This window comes from Physeter macrocephalus, chromosome 9 (assembly GCF_002837175.3).
Source record: "Physeter macrocephalus isolate SW-GA chromosome 9, ASM283717v5, whole genome shotgun sequence".
In the NCBI taxonomy this organism is placed as follows: Eukaryota; Metazoa; Chordata; class Mammalia; order Artiodactyla; family Physeteridae; genus Physeter; species Physeter macrocephalus.
In genome coordinates this window covers 43,655,472-43,676,430 of record NC_041222.1, presented here as the reverse complement: position 1 = coordinate 43,676,430, position 20,959 = coordinate 43,655,472, and the positions used below count along the sequence as shown (strand labels likewise).

At 40.2% G+C, this 20,959-nt stretch overlaps 1 protein-coding gene across 3 annotated transcripts in view; it reads right to left on the bottom strand.

Moving 5' to 3' along the window:
• Nucleotides 1-20,959, bottom strand: part of DOCK8 (dedicator of cytokinesis 8) — a 227,161-nt gene that overhangs the window by 84,420 nt on the left and 121,782 nt on the right. For all 3 annotated transcript variants that reach the window (XR_008618228.1, XM_024126730.3, XM_007129204.3), the window contains 5 exons: nucleotides 6,903-7,020; nucleotides 5,374-5,444; nucleotides 4,151-4,289; nucleotides 3,433-3,534; nucleotides 401-496 (listed from right to left, as the gene is read on the bottom strand). Coding sequence is in view for 2 of the 3 variants with exons in the window: in XM_024126730.3 (XP_023982498.1) it covers nucleotides 401-496; nucleotides 3,433-3,534; nucleotides 4,151-4,289; nucleotides 5,374-5,444; nucleotides 6,903-7,020 (526 nt within the window). In the remaining variant the exon portion in view is untranslated. The remainder of the gene's footprint in view (nucleotides 1-400; nucleotides 497-3,432; nucleotides 3,535-4,150; nucleotides 4,290-5,373; nucleotides 5,445-6,902; nucleotides 7,021-20,959) is intronic.

The following is a 20,959-nucleotide window of genomic DNA, read 5'->3' as shown; positions in this document are numbered from 1 at the left end:
ACGGGAGAGGCCACGGTGGTGAGAGGCCCGCGTACCACAAAAAAAAAAAAAAAAAAAAAAAAAAAAAAACTGGAAGAGAAATGGCAGAATTACAGAGGGAAATGAGACAGCAACAGCAGGAAAAGGTTTAAATGAAGTCTCCCCACGAAACTTCTCAACCAACAGTGCAGGTGCCGAGCTGCTTCAACATTTTTATAAGGTCTTTCTACGAAAACAACAAGTAAAACCTAACAGGCTTGCAATTTCCCACACAGAACTAAAAGGGTTTTTGGGTGTTTTATCCAGGCACAAAGATTTTCACTGATCTTATATTGAACTGTCCTTAGAAGTTTCTCTGCTGCACCCCATCTTCATTATTAGCCTGCTGTTCTGATTTAAACTTGACCTGGATATTCCTTACCTGGGTGTGAACAGAAGAAACAGCTTGCACTTCAATATTGAATACTCCCTTATGTCCTTCAGCCCATTTAATGGGAGGATTCTGCAAAGGGACTTTCTGTGTTAAAAGAAAACAAATTAGCAGTTCAATTCCCTTTTCTCAGTACTAACAAGCAGAGTAAAGCAACTTGACAGTAGATGTCAGGGTTATACAAATATAAATCTCCCTGGAAAACTAATATAACTGGTCTTAGAGTTAGGAGCCCTGGGTTCAAGTTCAGTTTTACACCAAATTAATTATTTTCACTTCGACAGGTCAATGAAACTTTCTGGGGCTTCATTTTCTCATGCTGAAAGAAGGGGTTTGAATCGAGTTATCTATCTAATTTAAGCTTCCATCCAGCACTGGTAATCCTTGATTCTAGGAATTAATATAAAGTAATATCCTAATGATTTCTCCATTAATCAGGAATGTCAGGACAAAGTGTAGAATATCTTTAGAAGACATGAAATTTTAATGCTTTTGAGTGACTACAGTTTTGTTCCCTTTTAACAAAATGATTCCAGGTAGCAGTCCTTCTAGGCTCCTGCTTTAATTACTCAAAATGACTTTTATAATATTTATATAGCAATAGCCCTGTAGTCCTCAGAGACCATTTCTTGCCTTAAAATCTCAAGGGAATTGTCATCCTACAGTGTTGAGTAAGGAGGGCCTTGGCAGACCTGGCCATGTGAGTGTGGGTTTTGTGTCTCTTGCATTTTAATGGAAGGAAGCATACTGTACTTGCAAGGGTAGGATGTGTGCACGGGGTGGGGACCTTTGGAACTATCTCAGACAGAGTTACAAGCTGGGGCCCAAAGCTGGATCCAGCCCACAGACAGGTGCTGTTTGGCCCAGCGTTAGAAACTGTCGAATTAGTTGCCAAACATTTGAACGTCAGAAAATTTCACATGAAAGCCTGCTTTTCTATCGTCTTTTGAGAATCTGAAGATATGAAGACATTGGTCTTCCATCCCAGCATGGCACCAATGTGCAGAGCAGAGGAGTAGCTATGACCTTGGGTGGGAAGACAGTCTCCAGTGTGAACAAATTCCACCAGGACCTGGCACTCATTATTAATGAGTCCGACCTGTGGGGTCACTGGAGTTTGCAGTAATCTAAAGCAACACTGACCACTAAAAATATAATGTGAGCCATCGGTGTCATTTAAAATTTTCTAGTAGCCACATTAAAATTTTTTTAATGTGATAATAATTTTAATACTATGTTTCATTGAACCCAATATAGCCTAAAGATTATTGTTTCAACATGTAATCAATATAGAAAATTATGAATAAGATATTTTACATTTTTCTTTCTGCTACTAAGTCTGAAACCCAGTTTGTGTTTTATGCTTACAGCACATCTCAGTTTGGACTAGCCACATTTTAAATAGCCTCATGTGGCTAGTGGCAACTATATTGGACAGGGTAGGCCTAAAGAATATTAGGAGAAGCTGAGGGCATATTGATAAAGATAGCTTAGGGCAAGTAGGAAAAAGGAACTAATATTTACTTAAGCATCAGGTTTGTTGCTTGATATGTATTATCTCATTCAATGTTCACAGCAACCTTGTAGGCAGGTCTGGGCTAGGTTTCATCTTTGAGACTCAGAGAGGGTAAGCAATTCACCCATGTTCACACGGCTAGGGCATGGCAGAATCTGGATTTTGGATCAAGATTTATTTGTCTCCAAAGCCAGGTTTGTTTGGCAGCATTAAGAAGATAATTGGGTGTTCTAGGAAATTAGAATGTGCAGTTTGATGTTGAAAAGGTGGTTTTGAGGGTTTCAGCAAGGGGCTGTGTGTCCAAATCATAAAAAGTAATCAGGGAGTATCTGTGAACATACTCACAAAACCACTTAGGTGGTTTTGAGGGGAATAGTTTTGATCTAAATTCAGGCATATGCCTGTGGCCCAGGGCAAAGGAAGCTTCCCTCTCCAGGGGAAAAAAAAAAAAAAAAAAAAAAAAGGAAATAGAAAATGGAATAGCCTGGGGAGTGGGGGTGGGTAGTCAGAGTAGGAAAGAAAGTTGACTATAAAATTTGGAACAAAATTCAAATTCCTGGGAAATTCAACTTGAAATATGCAAGGAAAACAAAAGAGATGAAGGGGGACCTATAGATTAAGAGCTGTCAAGCAATAGCAATGTATAGAGCTTATTGGGATCCTGATACGCAACAAACAACTGTAAAAAAAAATGACATTAATGAGATATTTGGAAATTTGATCACTGGATATATGAAGATATTAAGGAACTATTATTAATTTTTAAGGTATGCCAATGGTATTGTGATGGTTAAAAAAGGAGCCCTTATCTTTCAAGATAAAATACTGAACTATTTATAAATGAAATGATATGATATCTGGTATTTGCTTCAACATAAATCTTATTGATGTAAACCTACACCAACCAGACTGAGAAGCATGAGAACTGGTGCTGGTGCAATCAGAACGGAGGGTTCACTGGGCTCCCTTTAAACTAGTGGATTGCAGCAGAATGTATGGGCAAAAAGGCGGGACAGGGAACAGGAGAGAAAGAGTATTGACATTGGGCTCCTTAGAGGAATAAAAGCCCCAATATCCACCTGGGGACTGTGACAATTGACCCAGAGGAGAAACCAATGGAATCTGGCATGGGAACCTTTTGTAAGGATGGGAGCTGAGAGCAGTTGTTATCACAGGTGAGCTCTATTTGCCTTCCTTTTTAAAATACCCCATTCTGTAAACCCCTTTATTATAGATAATACAAGGTAATGCTGCCTGGGTATGGGTTGTATTTACCAAACATTCTGAATTGGTAATAACCTAAATTAATGAGGTCTTAAAACCAGTTATTTCTCCCATCCTATCAGAACAACGTGCTCTCAGAAAACACCCTGTGCTGACAGATAACTGCTCTCCAAAACATGCTGAGCATCCTTGGTCATGTATAAAGGAATGGGAAGTGGGTCTGGAAAGGTGGTCCAAGACCATGGCCGGACAGGAAACAGGTGATGGCCAGCTTGCTGGTTACCTCTGCAGAATGCATAGAGTAGTTGGGTGGCAGCTTTTCCAAGGCAACTGGGAGACAGTAGGAGCCAGTTTGAAGACGTTCATTTAAGAGAATTGGCAGCCACTGAAATAGATGATGTAAAGAATAAAATGGTATTTATTACAGCATATAATTCTGGCAATTTATCTAGCTCACAATAATCAAATGCAACTAAATGATGATTAGATATTGACCAGAGCTCTTTGGGGCAGTAATTTCTGTCAAGTTCTTTAGATTTTAAATTCCCTGAGAGCTCCTGAGATGGTAATATCAATGATTCACTGCTTTCAGAGCCAAAGTAGTAGCATTTTTCTTTATAGCCAATGTGTGTGTATATCTGGAAAACATCAATGTTTATTTTACCTTTTATATATTTTAAAGAAATAACTTTTTCCCCTTGGGGAAAAAAGAGCTCTTTTTATATGTGAAGCATATATATAAAATTTGGAAATAATGGACATTGTAATGCTTTTTCTACAAATGAGTATTCTTTCACTATCTCTCACCCACTACCTTTCATTCCTGAAATTGTCATTAGCTAAGTCAAGTCATCTCTGCTCTTTGCTGTAACCTGGTTTGGCACATTTTGCTACTTCTGACAGGAAAAAAGCAAGTGAATAGAATTTAGTTGTTTATCTCTGCAGGAACCTTGGATGCACCAACAACTGCAGAGTGAATCTGCAAGTTGAAAACAACTCACTGAATATCCCAGGAGACTTTCTACGGAGTTTCCTTGCTTCTGCTGACAGCTGATATGGTAGAAGGTGAACAGGAGGTGGTGATTTACTGTGAGCTTAGCAGGGAGCTTAATTTTCACTTCTTCGTAGAAGTCAGGAGACCTGTTTCAAAAGCACATTATACACAAATAACTTTTAGCAAGAACGATGGCTTCTCTGACTATAAATTGTAACGCCACGGACCCTTTGTCCCTCAGAATTCGCCTGCTTCGTGTTTTACTTTTCATTTTACATCAGTCTCCTCCTAAGCTTAAAGTCCTGAGACCAAGCTTATGTCACTGGATACACTTCACTTATATAAGCCTGCTCACAAACGAAAAGCTTTGCCAGAAAAAAAAATCCCTGCACACAATGGAAAAATCCAACAACTTAGTTTGGACAGAGGATGAGGTTTGGAGTCCTGCTGTGACCTCCTTTTCTATCTCCCCTCCAAGAACAGGGGCTGGTGCACAGCCGGCACTCATCAAAGGATTTGGGGGAAACAAATGAAGGACGCAGGAAGGAAAGGGAATCTGATTTTACTTAATTATGACGTCCCAGGCAGTTTACTAAGGGCTTCACATACATTACTCATGTAATCCTCCTTCCAGTCCAAGAGGGTGGGTTCAGAGAAGTATTCAGTACTTAAATGGGCCAAGGTTATCAGGCCAGGATCAAACCCAAGTTTGTCTGACCCTAGACAGATGTCCTACCTGGAAATGTGAATAACAGTTTAGACATTATTCTCTGACTCAATTTACCCACATAAAAATGAGTGTTTCATTTCTCCTTTGGTCAAGTTAAATCTTCTGAAAGTAGGTAGTGGCGCAGGTATGGATAGAAGACAAGGAGACAGACCAAGGAGGGCTGGATTTTGTTTCTGGCCCCTCCAGGACCTCAAAGCAAGGCAAGAAATTTATTATTTATTTATGGAACACCATAAGACCTCTCTATATCACACTAGAGTAGAAGGCTCCAGAAAACTCAAAACAATATTAGGTTCTTGAAGATATGTTCTTCTCCCAATCACAGTTAATGGCAAAAATTGTGGTTCTCCAACATAGAATCAGGGAACTGGCATGGATTTCCTCTGTCCCTTAGTCCCTGAATTATAAATACTGGTAGGAGGAATCACCTAGGGATTCAGAAAAGCCAGGAGATAATAAAACAATCTTGGCATATGTTTAGAACTCGGAAATATACTTACTTGTTGTGGTATGTAACAGCCGTGTAAACTTCCTGCAGAAATTCAGGCCCATTGGATCTTCCAAAGATGACCTGTTCACCAGTATAGAAAGGGCCAAATTAACCGTGATATTTGGTTAAATCAAATCAACGATCATCAGCCCAGTAGGAGGTTCTGGTCTCATAGAGCTGCATTTTGTAAATTAAGAGTGCTGAGTTCTACAAGTGGCCCAACTGATGCAGAAGAACTGGCTATGAAGGGTAAACTGAGACCTCAGTGGCTACATCAGTGACCAAGGGCCATAGGCTTGTGAGACTAGAAAACCAGTGCTCTCTCCATCTGCCTCTTCACCTAGACGTCTATACTACAGGGCAACGTTACAGAGTTTTGCCCTCCGTGAGAGATCCCTGGTCGAGGCTCTTTTCCCAGGCTCTTTTGCCTGGTCACTTGGGTCATCAGGACCATCACTGGCCACACGTTTATGGTGGTTAGGAAAAGACACCTCTTTGGGCCTGGGTCAGCACTAAAGGCACATGACTTCACAAGTGGACTCACCTTTGAGTAAATAAAAAAAGAGCCCTCCTACTAGATGCACTAATGCCCATGCCAGGTCCCAGGGCTTGGTGAGTGGTGAACAGGCTGGAGTTTGGCCCTCACTCATCCCTGGCTGGGTACCTTGGCTACCACCAGGATCTGCACAGCTGTACCTGGCAGCCCTGATGGATTTGCCAGGGGTGAGAGTGGGGAGAACCAGGGGAGTCTTCCTCTAGGATTTCTTTCCCACAACCATTGCAAAAGGATGCCTTGCATTGGGAAGGTAGGTGGTACATTAAAAAGATGGTTTTTTTAAAAAAGTGGATATTTGAAGAATGGAAGCACTGGAAAAAAGTGACTTCAGTAGAAAGGTATATTAACTGAATTCTACACCTTAAATAAAATAGTAATAGCTAACCACCATCTCCTTTGTTGGCAGATGGTTAAAAAAATACAAATTCTGGCATTTTGGGTTCCTTAGGGAACACTGCATTATGTATTTATTATTTGATTTACATTTTACCTCAGGATGAAGATCCACTCCTAGAAGGTGTTGAGATGGTGTATGTTTATTATTACTAGGCAGTACTTTCTATTATATTTATCTCTAGATGTGGACTGGGGCTTAGGTAGATGTGTACTGCAGTGCACATCAGAAAGTACAGCAAGCATGGCTGACACCTTGGGCCTGTCTTTCTACTTCTTATGCTATTAGGGTGGCATGGAAAGAATTCATGATATTTTTCAGTCTTCTAAAATGATCTGCATTTCTAAATTTCCCAGCTCACTGTGGAATAAGTTGGGAAAGAGACTTCCGATTTAGGCTGACCCTGCTTCCCCATCAGTATCGTGGGAGCAATGCTGGACCAGCCACAAAGGCCCTTGCACATGATCAGTGGTACTGGCCTGAATCAACACACACTCTACACGGATCAGCCCTTGATTTTGTCTGTGTGAACCAGCAAGGGAAGTTCAGCCCACCCTGGTGCGAGGCAAATGTTTATTTCCCTCATTACCGGCATAGCATTGCTGGCATCCTCTCCACACATAAACTGGATCTTGATTGTGATGTTCCGGGCAGATGCTAGTTTGTTAGCAAAGTTCAGCCTCTGTGGGTAGACATAGAGAAGGTTTCTGGAAAACAAAAGATGAGGAACTAATCAGTAAGGTCTAGAGTTTCTTTTAACCAAGCTCTTCAGGGAATGCTAAAGCCTGCCCTCATGAGATGATTGTTCTGAAGGAGTTTTTCCTTTCAGAAGTGAATTACTTTTGGAGAGTGAGTTACTGTTGATTCTTCCTCTTCAGCTGCAGTGATCTGATAATAACCAACACTGTTCTCTGTCTTGCTACCCAGACAGAGGTGCCTGCTGCAGCTGAGAAAGTCTTGGAATGTGCAAATCTGCCTAGAGGTAACTATATGTCTGATACAGAGATAAGAAGGCAAAACGTTCAGTTCATTTTAAACAAAACTCATGGCCATAGACAATGGCCTAATTTCAGTTCTCCTCTTTCTCCTTTCTAATGTTATGTAGTAGTTCAATTTTTTTTTTTTTAATCTTAGTTTGGCCACACTGGGCGGCTTGCAGGATCTTAGTTCCCCGATCAGGGATTGAACCTGCGTCCCCTGCAGTGGGAGCGCAGAGTCTTAACCAGTGGACCACCACGGAAGTCCCAGTAGTTTCCTTTTTTTATTGGCATGACTTTCTGTATTGGTTTAACTTTCTTTTTTTGGCTGCCTTGGGTCTTAGTTGTGGCATGCAGGATCTTTTGTTGTGACGTGCCAGCTCTTCGTTGCGGCGCACGGGCTTCTCTCTAGTTGTGGCGTGCAGATTTTCTCTCTCTAGTTGAGGCGCACGGGCTCAATAGTTGTGTCGCGCGGGCTGTGTCCCACGTCATGTGGGATCTTAATTCCCCGACCAGGGATCGAACCTGCGTCCCCTGCATTGGAAGGTGGATTCTTTACCACTGGACCACCAGGAAAGTCCCTAATTTTCTTTCCTTACATAAGATGACAGTTCAAACTTCCAAGCCCAATTAGCTACATAACACAATACAAAACTATGAATAATATATCCATCCATTCAAAGACTATAGGACAAGTACCAGGCTGACTATAATTTTGTATATTTTTTCTTTCTGTTTGCATTATTACTACTATAATCCACTAAAAGGTAAGCTCCATGAAGGCAGGGATTTTTATCTGATGTTTTTGATTCACTGATGTATCTTCAGCAGCTAGAACAGTGCCTGGGACATAGTAGGTGCTAAAAAAAATACTTGATGAATAAAAGAATGAATGTATATACTTTCAATCATATTCCTGACTTAAAGAAACAATAGTGATACTAATATTTATAAGGTACTTATCCTAAGTTGGGCAATGTTTTCAAATACTTCGTATTTATTAGTTTAATTCTCATAATTATTCTATAGGTAGATACTATTTTCATGGCATCATCCCCACATCACAAATGAGGGAAAAAATGACATACAGTTAGTGAATGGTAAGCAAGAATTAAAGTCAGGCACTCTGGTTCCAGAGCCACGCTCTTAACCTTATCAAAGCTATATCCCCTCAGATAAGACTGCCATTAAATAAAAGAATAAGAATGGCCTTTTCAGACTATGTTATTCATGACATCTCTCAGAGGCAAGCTTGCCTTAATTCTCTGGATCTTATTAACAGTTGAGTGTCAACAGTACACCAAAGGCTGACTCAACTGTGTCATGTTCTCTGGGAAGCTGTCTTGTCTTCCTCACCCTTGGTCCACTATTCTAACTCCTAGGTAACACATTCTCCCCAAATGGACACATTCTTGCCCCAAAGGCTTCAAGATGACAAAACAGCCTTTGTGTGAACTAGACACCAGGAGAGCAGTGACCAAGAAGGAGGGCCAGGTGACCAGATTTTCCCTCTGTGAATATAGGCTCTCATAATAATTTACAACTATTTGCATATGAATTGATACCAGGGTTTCAGCCTCAGCACTATTGACATTTTGGACTGGACAATTCTTTGTTGAGGGGCCGTCCTGTGCACTGTAGGATCTTCAGCAGCATCCCTGGCCTCTACCCACTAGATGTTAGTAGTATCTCCCCCCTACTCAGTTGTGACAACTAAAAATGCCTCCAGATATTGCCAGATGTCCCCAGGTGGGGCAAAGTCACCCTCTTGAGAACCACTGAGCTATACATGTGAATTTTGCATTATGGATCTATACAACTATACCTGGCAAATTTCCTATCTTTAATAGATGTAGTCAGTGCCATCTACTGGGTCCATACTCACATGTAAGGTTTGTTCCATTGGAAAAGGGTAAAGTCAGTACTCAGGTACGAGGTAGGAGAAGGAAAATTTTAAAGTTTGATTTATGAAGTCTGGGGTAGTCAGGAACTGAAAAACCAAAAGAGAAAGACTAGGCTGACCAACTCTAACCTCTGCATTGTCATAACCAGAATGATCCTCCATCCTGTGTGTGTGCATGTGTGTATGTGCGTGCGTGTATGCAAACGGTCTTTCTGGACCAGTATTTGCATAAATCCATGAATATACCCCATGGATCTTCCTTGCTACAACAATATCAAGAGTGACAACACTAATAACCACAACCCTGGACAAGTCCCAACGAATGGCCTAGTGGACCTGCACCTGATGGTCATGCAGATGAGAAACTGAGGCCCTGAGAGGTGAAGTAACAGTTCACTCCATGAATTAGCCACCAGTTGGGCACAGCATCCAGTTCAGTGCTGTTCTGACTCTACAACATGGATGTCTCAGTGCCGCTTTCCAAATCTTTCTCTGTCACGCTGAGGGACCCCAGTCTCAAGGCAGGCAGATAGAGTTGAACCTCAGATGCTGTCAGAAGAGGCCATGGACATAGTAACAATGGCAGAAGGCAGTTCATGGTTGGGATGCGGGAATCTGTGTGGGGCATACTCCCCTCTCTGCATGAGAGAGGCTGCATGCAGAGAGGGGATTATAATGGCTGCATGATCTTCCATATTATGAGGGTGCCATAATGTACACAGTCTCCAAAAATAAGCATTAAGATTTTTTCCTTTTTTGTCAGTTACGAAGCTGGGATGAACACTTTCTCTATCTTGACCCTCTGCAATGCAGTATACTTCTGGGAGAATCCCTTTTAGTTCTATATAGTTCAGTTTCTTCATCTTTGAGTTAATTGAAAAGACACCAATCAACCTTTCTTTATGCTGTGCTTGAAGAAATAATGAGCAAGAGTTTGTAAAAATGCTTTGAAGTAGCTAGATGAAAGGGTCTGTGTATATCACAATGGTAGTAGCCCTGCCAGAATGGATAAGCAAGTCAGCTGTCACCACACTCTTCTCCTACATCCCAACACAGGGGCACCACCTACCTATCCCACACATCCCCCAACACTGGTCAACAATTTTGCACACGGCTTCCAAAGGGTTTGCTGACCCCCTATATTCAAAAATCATCACCACAGGCATACAGTGTTCTGCCAGTACTGAATGCACTTTCCACAGAGTACAGAGCAGGAAGGAAACATCAAGAGAATTTAGTCCAACATCCCTTTTTGCAGGCCACAAGCCGACTCCCAGAGACATTAAATGACTTTGCTTAAGAATTTTTTTAAGAAGATGCATTTCCCAAGGATCATCATAGTTCTTACTGGCAAGAATGCCAAGTGATATGTTTTGTTAAATCTGTATGATTTTTAAGAAATGAATATAAGAAAATAATAGTGTTTTCTCTTGGAAGGGAAGATCTACCTGCAGGATCAGTGATACACAGAGGCTCAACCAGATAAGAGTAATGATTAACAAACTGATAAACAGCCTCATATGTTTTATATACGGTAAACTAATTGTCATATTAGCTAGAGAAAAATCCTAAGAATTATATTATCTAATGATTTTTGAGAAGCTCACCCGTAACTGAAATAGGAATCCCTTGTTAAAGCAAAGTTATTTTGAAAGTTTCTCCGGTAACTACAGGTCCAGTGTAAGTGCAGTTCATTTAGTATAATCTCATCTTTCCCCAAATACAGGCAAAAATGCTTCTCTTCAGTCATATGCATCACAACATAGAACAGGACATTTGGTATTCATCAACAATTTTCTTTCCAAAGCCACTTCAGATGGCTTCTCTTGATTATAAACTAGTTTAGAAATTTTAAATTCTTTCCACTGATTCAGCAACAGCCCCTCAACTTATTTTTAAACTGCTGGGATTGAGCAGCTCCAGGAAGTTAGAGGTTAACTTGTAGAATTTGGTCATTATTAGATCCAATTGTTGACCAAGCTCTCTCTGCTCTTTACTGTCTTGGGACTATCCTCTATTTCTTTTGCTGAAAACAGGTTAACTCAAGGGACCTTGAAAACTTTCAAAGCCGCAATGCCAAAAACATCAGTTTGGCTTCTCCTCAGTTTAGCCTATTCTTTATCCAGTGCAAGGAAACAAAGAGAAAAGCTGCCCTACAAAACAGAAAGACAACCTACAGAATGGAAGAAAATCTTTGCAAACAATACAACTGACAAGGGAATTATCTCCAAAATATACAAATAGCTCATACAATTCAACATCAAAAAAAACAAACAACCCAATCAAAAAATGGGCAGAAGATCTAAATAGACACTTCTCCAAAGAAGACATACAGATGGCCAATAGGCCTATGAAAAGATGCTCCAAGTCGCTAATTATTAGGGAAATGCAAATCAAAACTACAATGAGGTATCACCTCACCCCGGTCAGAATGGTCATTATCAAAAATTTACAAATAACAAATGCTGGAAGGGGTGTGGAGAAAAAGGAACCCTCCTATACTGTTGGTAGGAATGTAAATTGGTACAGCCACTGTAGAGAACACCATGGAAATTCTTTAAAAATCTAAAAACAGAGCTATCATATGATCCTGCAATCCCACTCCTGGGCAAGTATCTGGAGAAAACCATAAGTCAAAAAGATACATGCACCCCAATGTTCAATGCTGCACTATTTACAATAGCCAAGACATGGAAGCAACCTAAATGTCCATTGACAGATGAATGGATAAAAATGTGGGGTATATATATATATATATATAGATATATATATAGATGGAATGGAATACTACTCAGCCATAAAAAAGAATGAAATAATGCCATTTGAAGCAACATAGATGGACCTAGAGATTATCATACTAAGTGAAGTAAGCCAGACAAAGATAAATATCATGATACCGCTTATATGTGGAATCTAAAAAAAAAAAAGATTCAAATGAACTTATTTCCAAAACAGAAAGAGACTCACAGACCTAGAAAACAAACTTATGGTTACCAAAGAGGAAAGGGGGGTGGGGGGGAGGGATAAATTAGGAGGCTGGGATTAACATATACACACTACTGTATATATAATATATATTATATATAATATATATTATGTATATATACATTTCAGATTATTTTCCCTTACAGGTATGTATATAGTATATATACATATATATGTGTAGGTATAACTGAATTGCTGTACAACTGAAACTAACACGATATTGTCAATCAACTATGCTTCAATTTAAAAAGAGTGTGAGTATACACATTAATAAAAACATTGCTGACCAAAAAAAAAAAAAAAGCTGCCCTGTCACGGGTTCACTGTTCTCCCCCAGAGGCTTCTCCAGCTCGGAGTGGAGCTCAAGGAGCAAGTAAGCTAGAGCAAAAAGCATCCTGGCCACCTGATTAAACAACTGGACGCTCTGAACACCTCTTTAGCTGAGCTTCTAACACAACTCAGCCAGCAGGAGAGGATGAAAGGAGGCCTTGGGAGGAGAGCTGAGCAGCCGCAGCCCGACAAGAGGACAGAAGGCCTCTATCGGCTGGTTGCAGAGGTGAAGCCCAGGGAGAAATTCAACGAGAAGCTGAAATCGCTAGAGCAGAAGCTGCGGGAAGCTGCGTTATTCAAGGCAGGTGGGCTCTCTTTGTCTAGGGTGATGGGTGCCATCATGGTGAATAGATCGTTATTGATAATTTGAGTTAACCATGATTTTAACAGATTGGAAAATAAGCCACAAGGGTAAGATGCATCAGGTTGGCCTTATTCCTCCTGTGCAAAAGCCTGGTTAAAAAGAGTAGTGGTACAGATTAATCCTTTGGGATGCAAATACTTAACGTATCTTCTGTGGCTGATAATGCCAACCTAAACCATGTTTTGAATAAAAACATATTTGTGTCACTCACTACCACACCTGCCAAGGAGTACATAGAGAAGCACTCAGTCATGCCATAAAGCCAGAAGCCTAGCCTTCTATACTCTGAGAATATTACAGGGCCTTGGAAATCCCAAAGAAAGCCAAGGGATTAACTGTAGCTGTTCAAGTCAGACAATCCTTGCTGATACTTATGTATCTCTTTGAAAGTGAGACTGAAGTGAGTTAAATGGCTTATACTCATTGTATAATGTGGAGTGAAAATTTAGAATATAAAAAACATTCTGTACGAAAGGGCCGTAAATATTCAGAAGTTGAAAACGCATAAAGGATAAGGGCTAAAAGATGATCTGGGGAAATGAAAAAGGTAATGTGATTTTGAGAGGAATTGGTGTCAATTTTGGTTTTCTTTCTGTTATTTCACTATAGAACCTGTAACAAAGTAATAATATCAAATACATGTTTTTAAAAAAAAAAGAAAAAAAGGAGAAAAAAAAGAATTGCAGGTTTTGTGGCCTGGGTTATCTTCACTGTCTTTTGAGTATCAGTAATGCCTGTAACCTAAGCTTCTTTTATACCAGGGAAGATGGGCTTGTATGGAGACCTATGATTAGTGACCCTCGCCAGGTAAGATATTGGGTGAGAATGTCCTTTAAAAAACTGCAAAATGTCCTACAAATAGAAGGTGGACAAGTCATTTCCTCACCTGTAATAGAAAGGTTGGAGTTAAGTCTCAAATGAAATATACTCCAAAAGTGCTCAGTAAACTGCAAAATACGACACAAATGAAGATGCTCTTCCTATCAAAATTGTAAAACAGCTGAGTGGACTTTATAATAAAACTTTAAACACTCTGCGGGACTGTGAGATCTTAAAACATGTTACTTACAGAATGGATCAATTTCTCTGGGTTTCTCTCTCCACCTTTCAATTTATCTATGTCTCTCGTATATCTCTTGGTGGCTCTCTCTTCCTCTCTCTCACCCACCCCGTCTTTAATCCACGTGTGTGTGTCTCTGCCTCTCTTTCAGTATCCCTCAGTTTCTCTCTTTCTGTCTTTCTGATACAGACTCTACCATCTTTTTCTCTCTCCCATGGCCTCTCAGAAAGGCAAAATGCTCTTTTTGTGGGGGCACTCCTTCAGTTTCATCTAGTCACTGAAATCCATTTCCTTACAAGTTCACAGGTGTTTGATGATTTCCCACCCTGAGCCGGGCCTGGGTTACAGGCAGGGCTGTTTCTTTTTCAGGATGACAGGCACAGAGCCCAAGATCTATGAACATCTCAGGATTCCCAAAAAAACGCCCAAGACCCTCAAAAATGATTAGCTTCAAAATATGAAAAGTAAAACCTCAAAATCAAAATTAATGAATTTTAAATTAAATGCTTACCAAATGCAACATTTGGTCAATTAGTCAACAGTAACTCTATTGAGTTTAATTTACAGGTGAAAAAATTTCGCCCCTACTTTGCAGACTGCTATAAAATTATACATAGGGTATATGTAATTAATAAGGAAGTGGGTGCATCTTAATATGTTTTAGTTAACATGTGGTCTGGTACTTCGGGTTTAGGGAGGTTTTTGGTTTTTTTGTTTTTAATTTTTTTTAAATTAATTAATTTATTTTTTTGGCTGCCTTGGGTCTTTGTTGCTGCGCGCGGGCTTTCTCTAGTTGCGGCGAGTGGGGGCTACTCTTCGTTGAGGTTCGCGGGCTTCTCACTGGGTAACTTCTCTTGTTGAAGAGCACGGGCTTAAGATGCGTGGGTTTCAGTAGTTGTGGCACGCGGGCTCAGTAGTTGTGGCTCACGGGCTCTAGAGCGCAGGCTCTGTAGTTGTGGTGCACGGGCTTAGTTGCTCTGCGGCATGTGGGATCTTCCCGGACCAGGGCTCGAACCCGTGTCCCCTAGACTGGCACACGGATTCTTAACCACTGCGCCACCAGGGAAGTCGGTTTAGGGCGGTTTTAAAAGGAACTTGGCTATTGATACGGGAGAGGGGAAGAATAAAATACCAGAGAAATTGGTTTTTCTGTTTTATTAGTTTTCTTATAGCTAGAGACACAAATGTTGGTTTAATAGCAGGCCACTAGCAATAGGCACTCGATTGAAGTAGATGGGGTAGTAAATTAGTACCCACCTCTCCTGATACAACACTATTGGAACAGCTTTCTATATAAAAAGCTCTCCAGGTTTCTAAACAAACAATCTCAACCTAACTATTTTTGGAATTTCAAAGTAATTTCTTTTTCTTTCCTTGTGTTTTAAAACCTTCCCTCTCCAGCCTTTTTTACAAAGACAGAACCAAAGAACTGATGAACTCTTTGCTGAAGCAGAAATGTAGCAAAACCAATTGTAAGAACGGGATGCCCTCATCAAAAACTACAGGAAAAGGTTGGTGGCTCTTACTTTCTTTTAGCAACAGACTTCGATTTGAGCAGAATGAAATTCAAATAACAGTAATATCTTATAGTTATCTGATGTCTTTTACTCAAGCATTCCAAAGAAAATTGCAAATCTAGAGATACTATTTTGAGGTACCTATGCAAGGTAAGAAGCTGAGGAGGTGGTTTTATTTTTCAGTCACATTTCACTTCCAGGAAAATTTATTTTAAATGTAATAGTAAAAGTAGCTAATAATATTTATTTTTTTTTACCATGTGCAGGCACCATTCTAATAACAGCTAATAGTACCAATGACAGGTACTACTATTTAGCCTCATTAGGCAGATGATAAAACTGAGGCACAGAGAGGTTGCATAACTTGCACAAGGTAACACAGCTGGCAAATGGCACAGGGCAATTCAAATGCGGGTGCCCTGTAACTCATACTAGACCCACTGCCCATAACCTTTGCTGCTTCTAAGAACAGTAAACAGTTTCTGTGGTCAACAATCAGACTCTCCAGAACTTTATCATGATGTGGTCTTTTATTAAATTGTTCAAGGGCTAAAGGATGTTTCACCAAGCAAACTATAAGAGTTGTTTTTTTTTTTAAGTTTAAAATAACAAAATTTAAAATAACTGAGAAAAAAAAACTGAGAAGATGAGAGTGAGTACTGTCTCTCAGTGTTAGAAGTTTTGGTGTTTTAAATACATCAAGTGCAAATGAAGTTAGAAATCTCAGAGTTTAATATTTGGTATATTCTGGAAATAGGAAACCTGCAAGCCTAAAGTGGCTATATATTTTAAGTGGGATCATGCTTTGTAAATGCTTTTGGATAAGCTGACTTTGCTACTCAAAGGACATCCAGAGAGGAGCAGCATCAGCATCACCTGGGAGCCAGTTTGGATGCACTGCAGACCTGCTGAATCAGAACGTGCGTTTTAACAATACCCCAGGTGAGTCAAATGCACATTCAAGTTTGACAAGCACTGATCCAAGGGAACTGGTCTGGTTTTTTTTTTTTTTTTTTTTTGCGGTACGCGGGCCTCTCACTGTTGTGGCCTCTCCCGTTGCGGAGCACAGGCTCCGGACGCGCAGGCTCAGCGGCCATGGCTCACGGGCCCAGCCGCTCCGCGGCATGTGGGATCTTCCCGGACCGGCATCGGCAGGCGGACCCTCAACCACTGCGCCACCAGGGAAGCCCCTGGTCTGTTTTTTAATTTGACAGATGTATGAATCCTGCAGTTCAGGGTTTTTTTTTTGGTTTTGTTTTGTTTTTGTTTTTGGTTGCTAGGAAGCTCAAAGTCAAATTTGCAGCTGACTTTGTAAGAAAGTGTAGAGGACCTTAACCTTACCCAGATTTATACCGATTTCCTTCTCCTTATTTTCCTTTCACCCAGAAATTTTATTCCTTGTGATACAATCTCCATAAACTGCCTCACATACTTTTTTTAGAATGGGAATGTTTATAAATAAATGCATAAAAATAAAATATTTGCTACCTCCTGTCTTGTTGTTCCATGGTCTGATGCCATTATTTGTGTTTATTCCTATTTCTAATACTTTAGGTTAGATCAAATCACAAACTCACAAAGGAATCAGTGAAAAACGGAAATGGGAAGAAAACCCCTAACATGTAGGGTGAAGAGAACATTCCATCTTCAGAAATCAGAGCAAGAAAAACGGAACGTGAGACTTGTTCTAAGACACCACTCAGAATCCACACAAGGCTGCCTGCCCTGCGAAGTGGCAGAAGAATGGAAGGAGGCACCGGGGATGCTGTCACAAGCAGCAGCTTGCCCCTTAGTAACCTCTGTGCTCTGTGGGCTAGGCTGCAATGCTTTGTATAAATGCTGGTACTGTACCCTGAACATTGAGGACCTCTACCCTCTGCCCCCACAAAACGCAAACACGGTTAAGAAGCCAGAGACAAAATGTTACCATATTGTTTAGAAACACTGCAATGACCCAATATGCTCTCTCCATAGTCTTGTTATGTTAAAATAATGCACTCAAAAACAGAAATCAAATGAGAGAGAGAAAAACAATAAACAACAGCAAACTCTAATACTTGTTATTACACCATTTTCAAGACTTTTGCAGGGAAAATGGTCTATGCTTTCTCAACTGATGAACTATAATTTGAACATCAAATATGGTGTCTTTACATAGGACAGCTATTATAAGTACTAAGAATCTGTCTTCGAGCATGAACTAACTAAATGCTCACAGCGCCTATATTTGCAGAGTACCTTTTCTGTTACATCAATCCCTATCCCTTCTTTTTATGAGATAGATAAAAAGTTCCTCTTAAGTGAGAGCTTGAAAAGCCAGCATTCCTATGAAGTAATGCAGGACCTCAAGCTGGGGAAAAGAAAATGTTACCTTTTAGAAACAAGTGAAAGCACCCTAGCTCTCCTTAAAACCCACTTGCTTGTTTAGGAAAAGTCCAGCTAGTTTTTTTTTTTTTTTTTTTAAATTCTTTATTGACTTTGTTACAATATTGCTTCTGCTTTCTGTTTTGGTTTTTTGGCCCTAAGGCATGTGGGATCTTAGCTCCCTGACCAGGGATCGAACCCACACCCTCTGCACTGGAAGGCAAAGTCTTAACCACTGGACCACCAGGGAAGTCCCCCAGCTAGTTTTCAATAGCAAAAGACCCAAAGGGAAAGTTGGGATGTTTATGATCCTAGGCTTTATCTAGATCAGATTCCCATTGAAAAGAATCACAAATACATAAGCATTTGAAACATGCTGGGGAAAACTGACTGCTTCCAGAAAAAAATAAATCTCTAACCTTGCTTGAAACGTTTTTTTAAAGATACTTTGTTGAACTGGCTGAAATTTTACCAGTTAAGATATTCATGTTACCATATATTCTTTTGAAACTCTGCTTAGCAGATTGAACGTATTAAGTGGTTTATATATCCTTCACTCCCACCTTAGTATGAATTAGTTTACCCAGTTTTTTCCTTCTTACAAAGAGGTTAGATTCAGGGGCTGTAGGTGTGAGTGGTGAAAGGAAATAAAAAGGATGACCTGGTAATTGTTAACCATGAGGCACTGCTTTGAGGAACATTCCCCAGTTGCCTAGGGTGTCAGGGAGAGGGACAAAGTAAGGGGAAGCTGGAAAAGTACCCAAATCCAGATTTTTTATTCCACAATTTTTTTTCTATAACTTTCTTAAACTTGACACTGACAACACAGTCAAAATATTCACCGGATAACTGCAGCTCTTTCAACTCCCAGCTACCACCATGGAACCTATGATGTGGTTTTAAGGTCTAAGTTATTGGGATATTCTTTGTGATTCTCACTTAGGGAGGGCTCAGATATTTGTTAAATAGGTCAAGCTCTCAGTTGGTTTATTAGCCTATTTTCAGTGGGTTTTTATGGATGACTAGAAAATATTTAATAAGAATGTATTTTATTTTACATGAGCAGAGATTGGAACTACTTTAACAATATACATTTCAGACACTCTATAAAACTCACCCTTCCACAAGTACATTTTGCATTTCACTCAGAGGATTTATATAGGTTTTACATATGTATATAGATGAACAGATGCTCGGGAGGTGAGTCTATGATAGGGTGTAAGGGGGGAGTGGGGTTGGTAAGGTGCTACATGCTGGACAATAGGAGAAAAGACCCCATCCCTTAATATGTAAAGCTTAGGGTTTTTTCCTACTACTATGAATCTAAGAAAACTTGGGAAATCTCCTTTAACCTAGGTGAAAAAAATGTTCCCCCGCATGGTAGGCTTGTTTCTTTGGAGTGTGGGTTAGTGAGGAGGGCTGGGCTGGGGGCGGGAGCGGGGGCAGGGACGGACTCTTCTCACCTTAAAGGATCTGTCAAGAAGCTGTTAATTTTCAATTAGGGAGAGGTGTATTGTCCTAAAAATATACCAGGCTGATGGGAACACTCTCCACAAGGAGACTGGTCCTCTGCATCAGCAGAAGTAATCCACCCTCCCTCACTCACCTTCCCACCTCCCCACACTCCTTCAAATTCACACAGCTGGAGTGCCCCAACTTTTGGTAGCTTGGTTAAGAACTATGGTAGCAGCTTCTAAGGCTCCCAATGATGCCTGACTCCTGGTGTTCTCACCCTCTGTAATTCCCTCCCCTCAAGTGTGGGCTGGACCTAGTGACTCATTTCTACCCAATAGGATACAGCAAGGTTAGGTTACAAAAAGACCCTGGCTGCTTGCTATCTTGCCTTCTCTCTCTCTCTTTCTCGCTTATTCTGAAGACCCCGGTTGCCATGTTGTGAGCTGCCCTACAGAGAAACCAATATAGCAAGGAATTCGAGGGGATCTCTTGCCAACAGCTAGAGAGGACCTAAGGCCCTTAGTTTACCAACCAAAGAGGAACTGAACACTGTCAACAACTTCAGGAGTGAGCTTGGAAGTGAATTCTCCCCTCGTTGACCCTTGGGGTGATCCCAGCCTTGGCTGACATCTTGACTGTGGCCTTTGGAGAGCCCTGAGTCAGAGGCACTCAGCTAAGCCACACCTGGATAACCCACATAATCTGTGAGATAACAACTGTTGTTTCATGCTGCAAAGTTTGGGTTATGCAGCAATAGGTAACTGATACGAGTATATACATTTTAAAAAAGTATATGTTAGGTATTCGCTGATATTTAAACATGTGATTCCTTTAAAAATCCTTTACCTTGTAACATTTCTGCCTCTTAACTGTATCTCAGGGTTACTATTCCTGCTCTAAGGAATATAATATCATGACTACCTAGAGGAAAATACTCAACATCAAAATAGCCTCTATGGAGTCCATCCAATCACCAACTAAGTATAAAAACCTGAGAATTTAAAATATATGAATAACTAAATTTTCTTTGGTTCTAGTTTTGATTCTATTCACTGAATTAATGTTTCTTAAAGAGGCTGTGACAGGTCAGATAAAAGAGGAGAAGAATGCTAAAAAGTACGGACCACAGATACCTTCCTCCTCCCTTAAAACATCAAATTTTTAATGAAAGTTTCCCCCAAACAAAACAACAATTTCAACATATTTGGCTTTGCCAAACATATGTTTGGTAAATATTCAAACATTTCAACAATATTTGGTTTTGTGAAAGACCTAAAATTCAAGTTTAAAGACACCATTTTGATGCCAAATCTGGGCAACGTTTTTCAAAAGGCCACCAGGCAGAATTGTCACGTGCAGGACTAACACGAACCAACCTGCATGTTCTTTTGAGAGACACAGAGGGAGCACATTTTTTCCAGGCTTTGCAAATAGTTTCCTAAAACAACTCTGCCAACTGACAAAAACTCATACACGTACCAGAAAATTTCCAAGTTTTGCTGTTGCTGAAGCTGACTTTTTTCTTTGGGTTTGAGGCAGAACTTTTACTAGTCCCCTACCCATTAAAACAAAAACAAAAACAAAACAGCCAATGAATAAATCAATACTATTGATGAAAATGCTTGCTTTAACATTCCTGATGATTTTTTTTTTTTTTTTTTTTTTTTTTTTTGGCGGTACGCGGGCCTCTC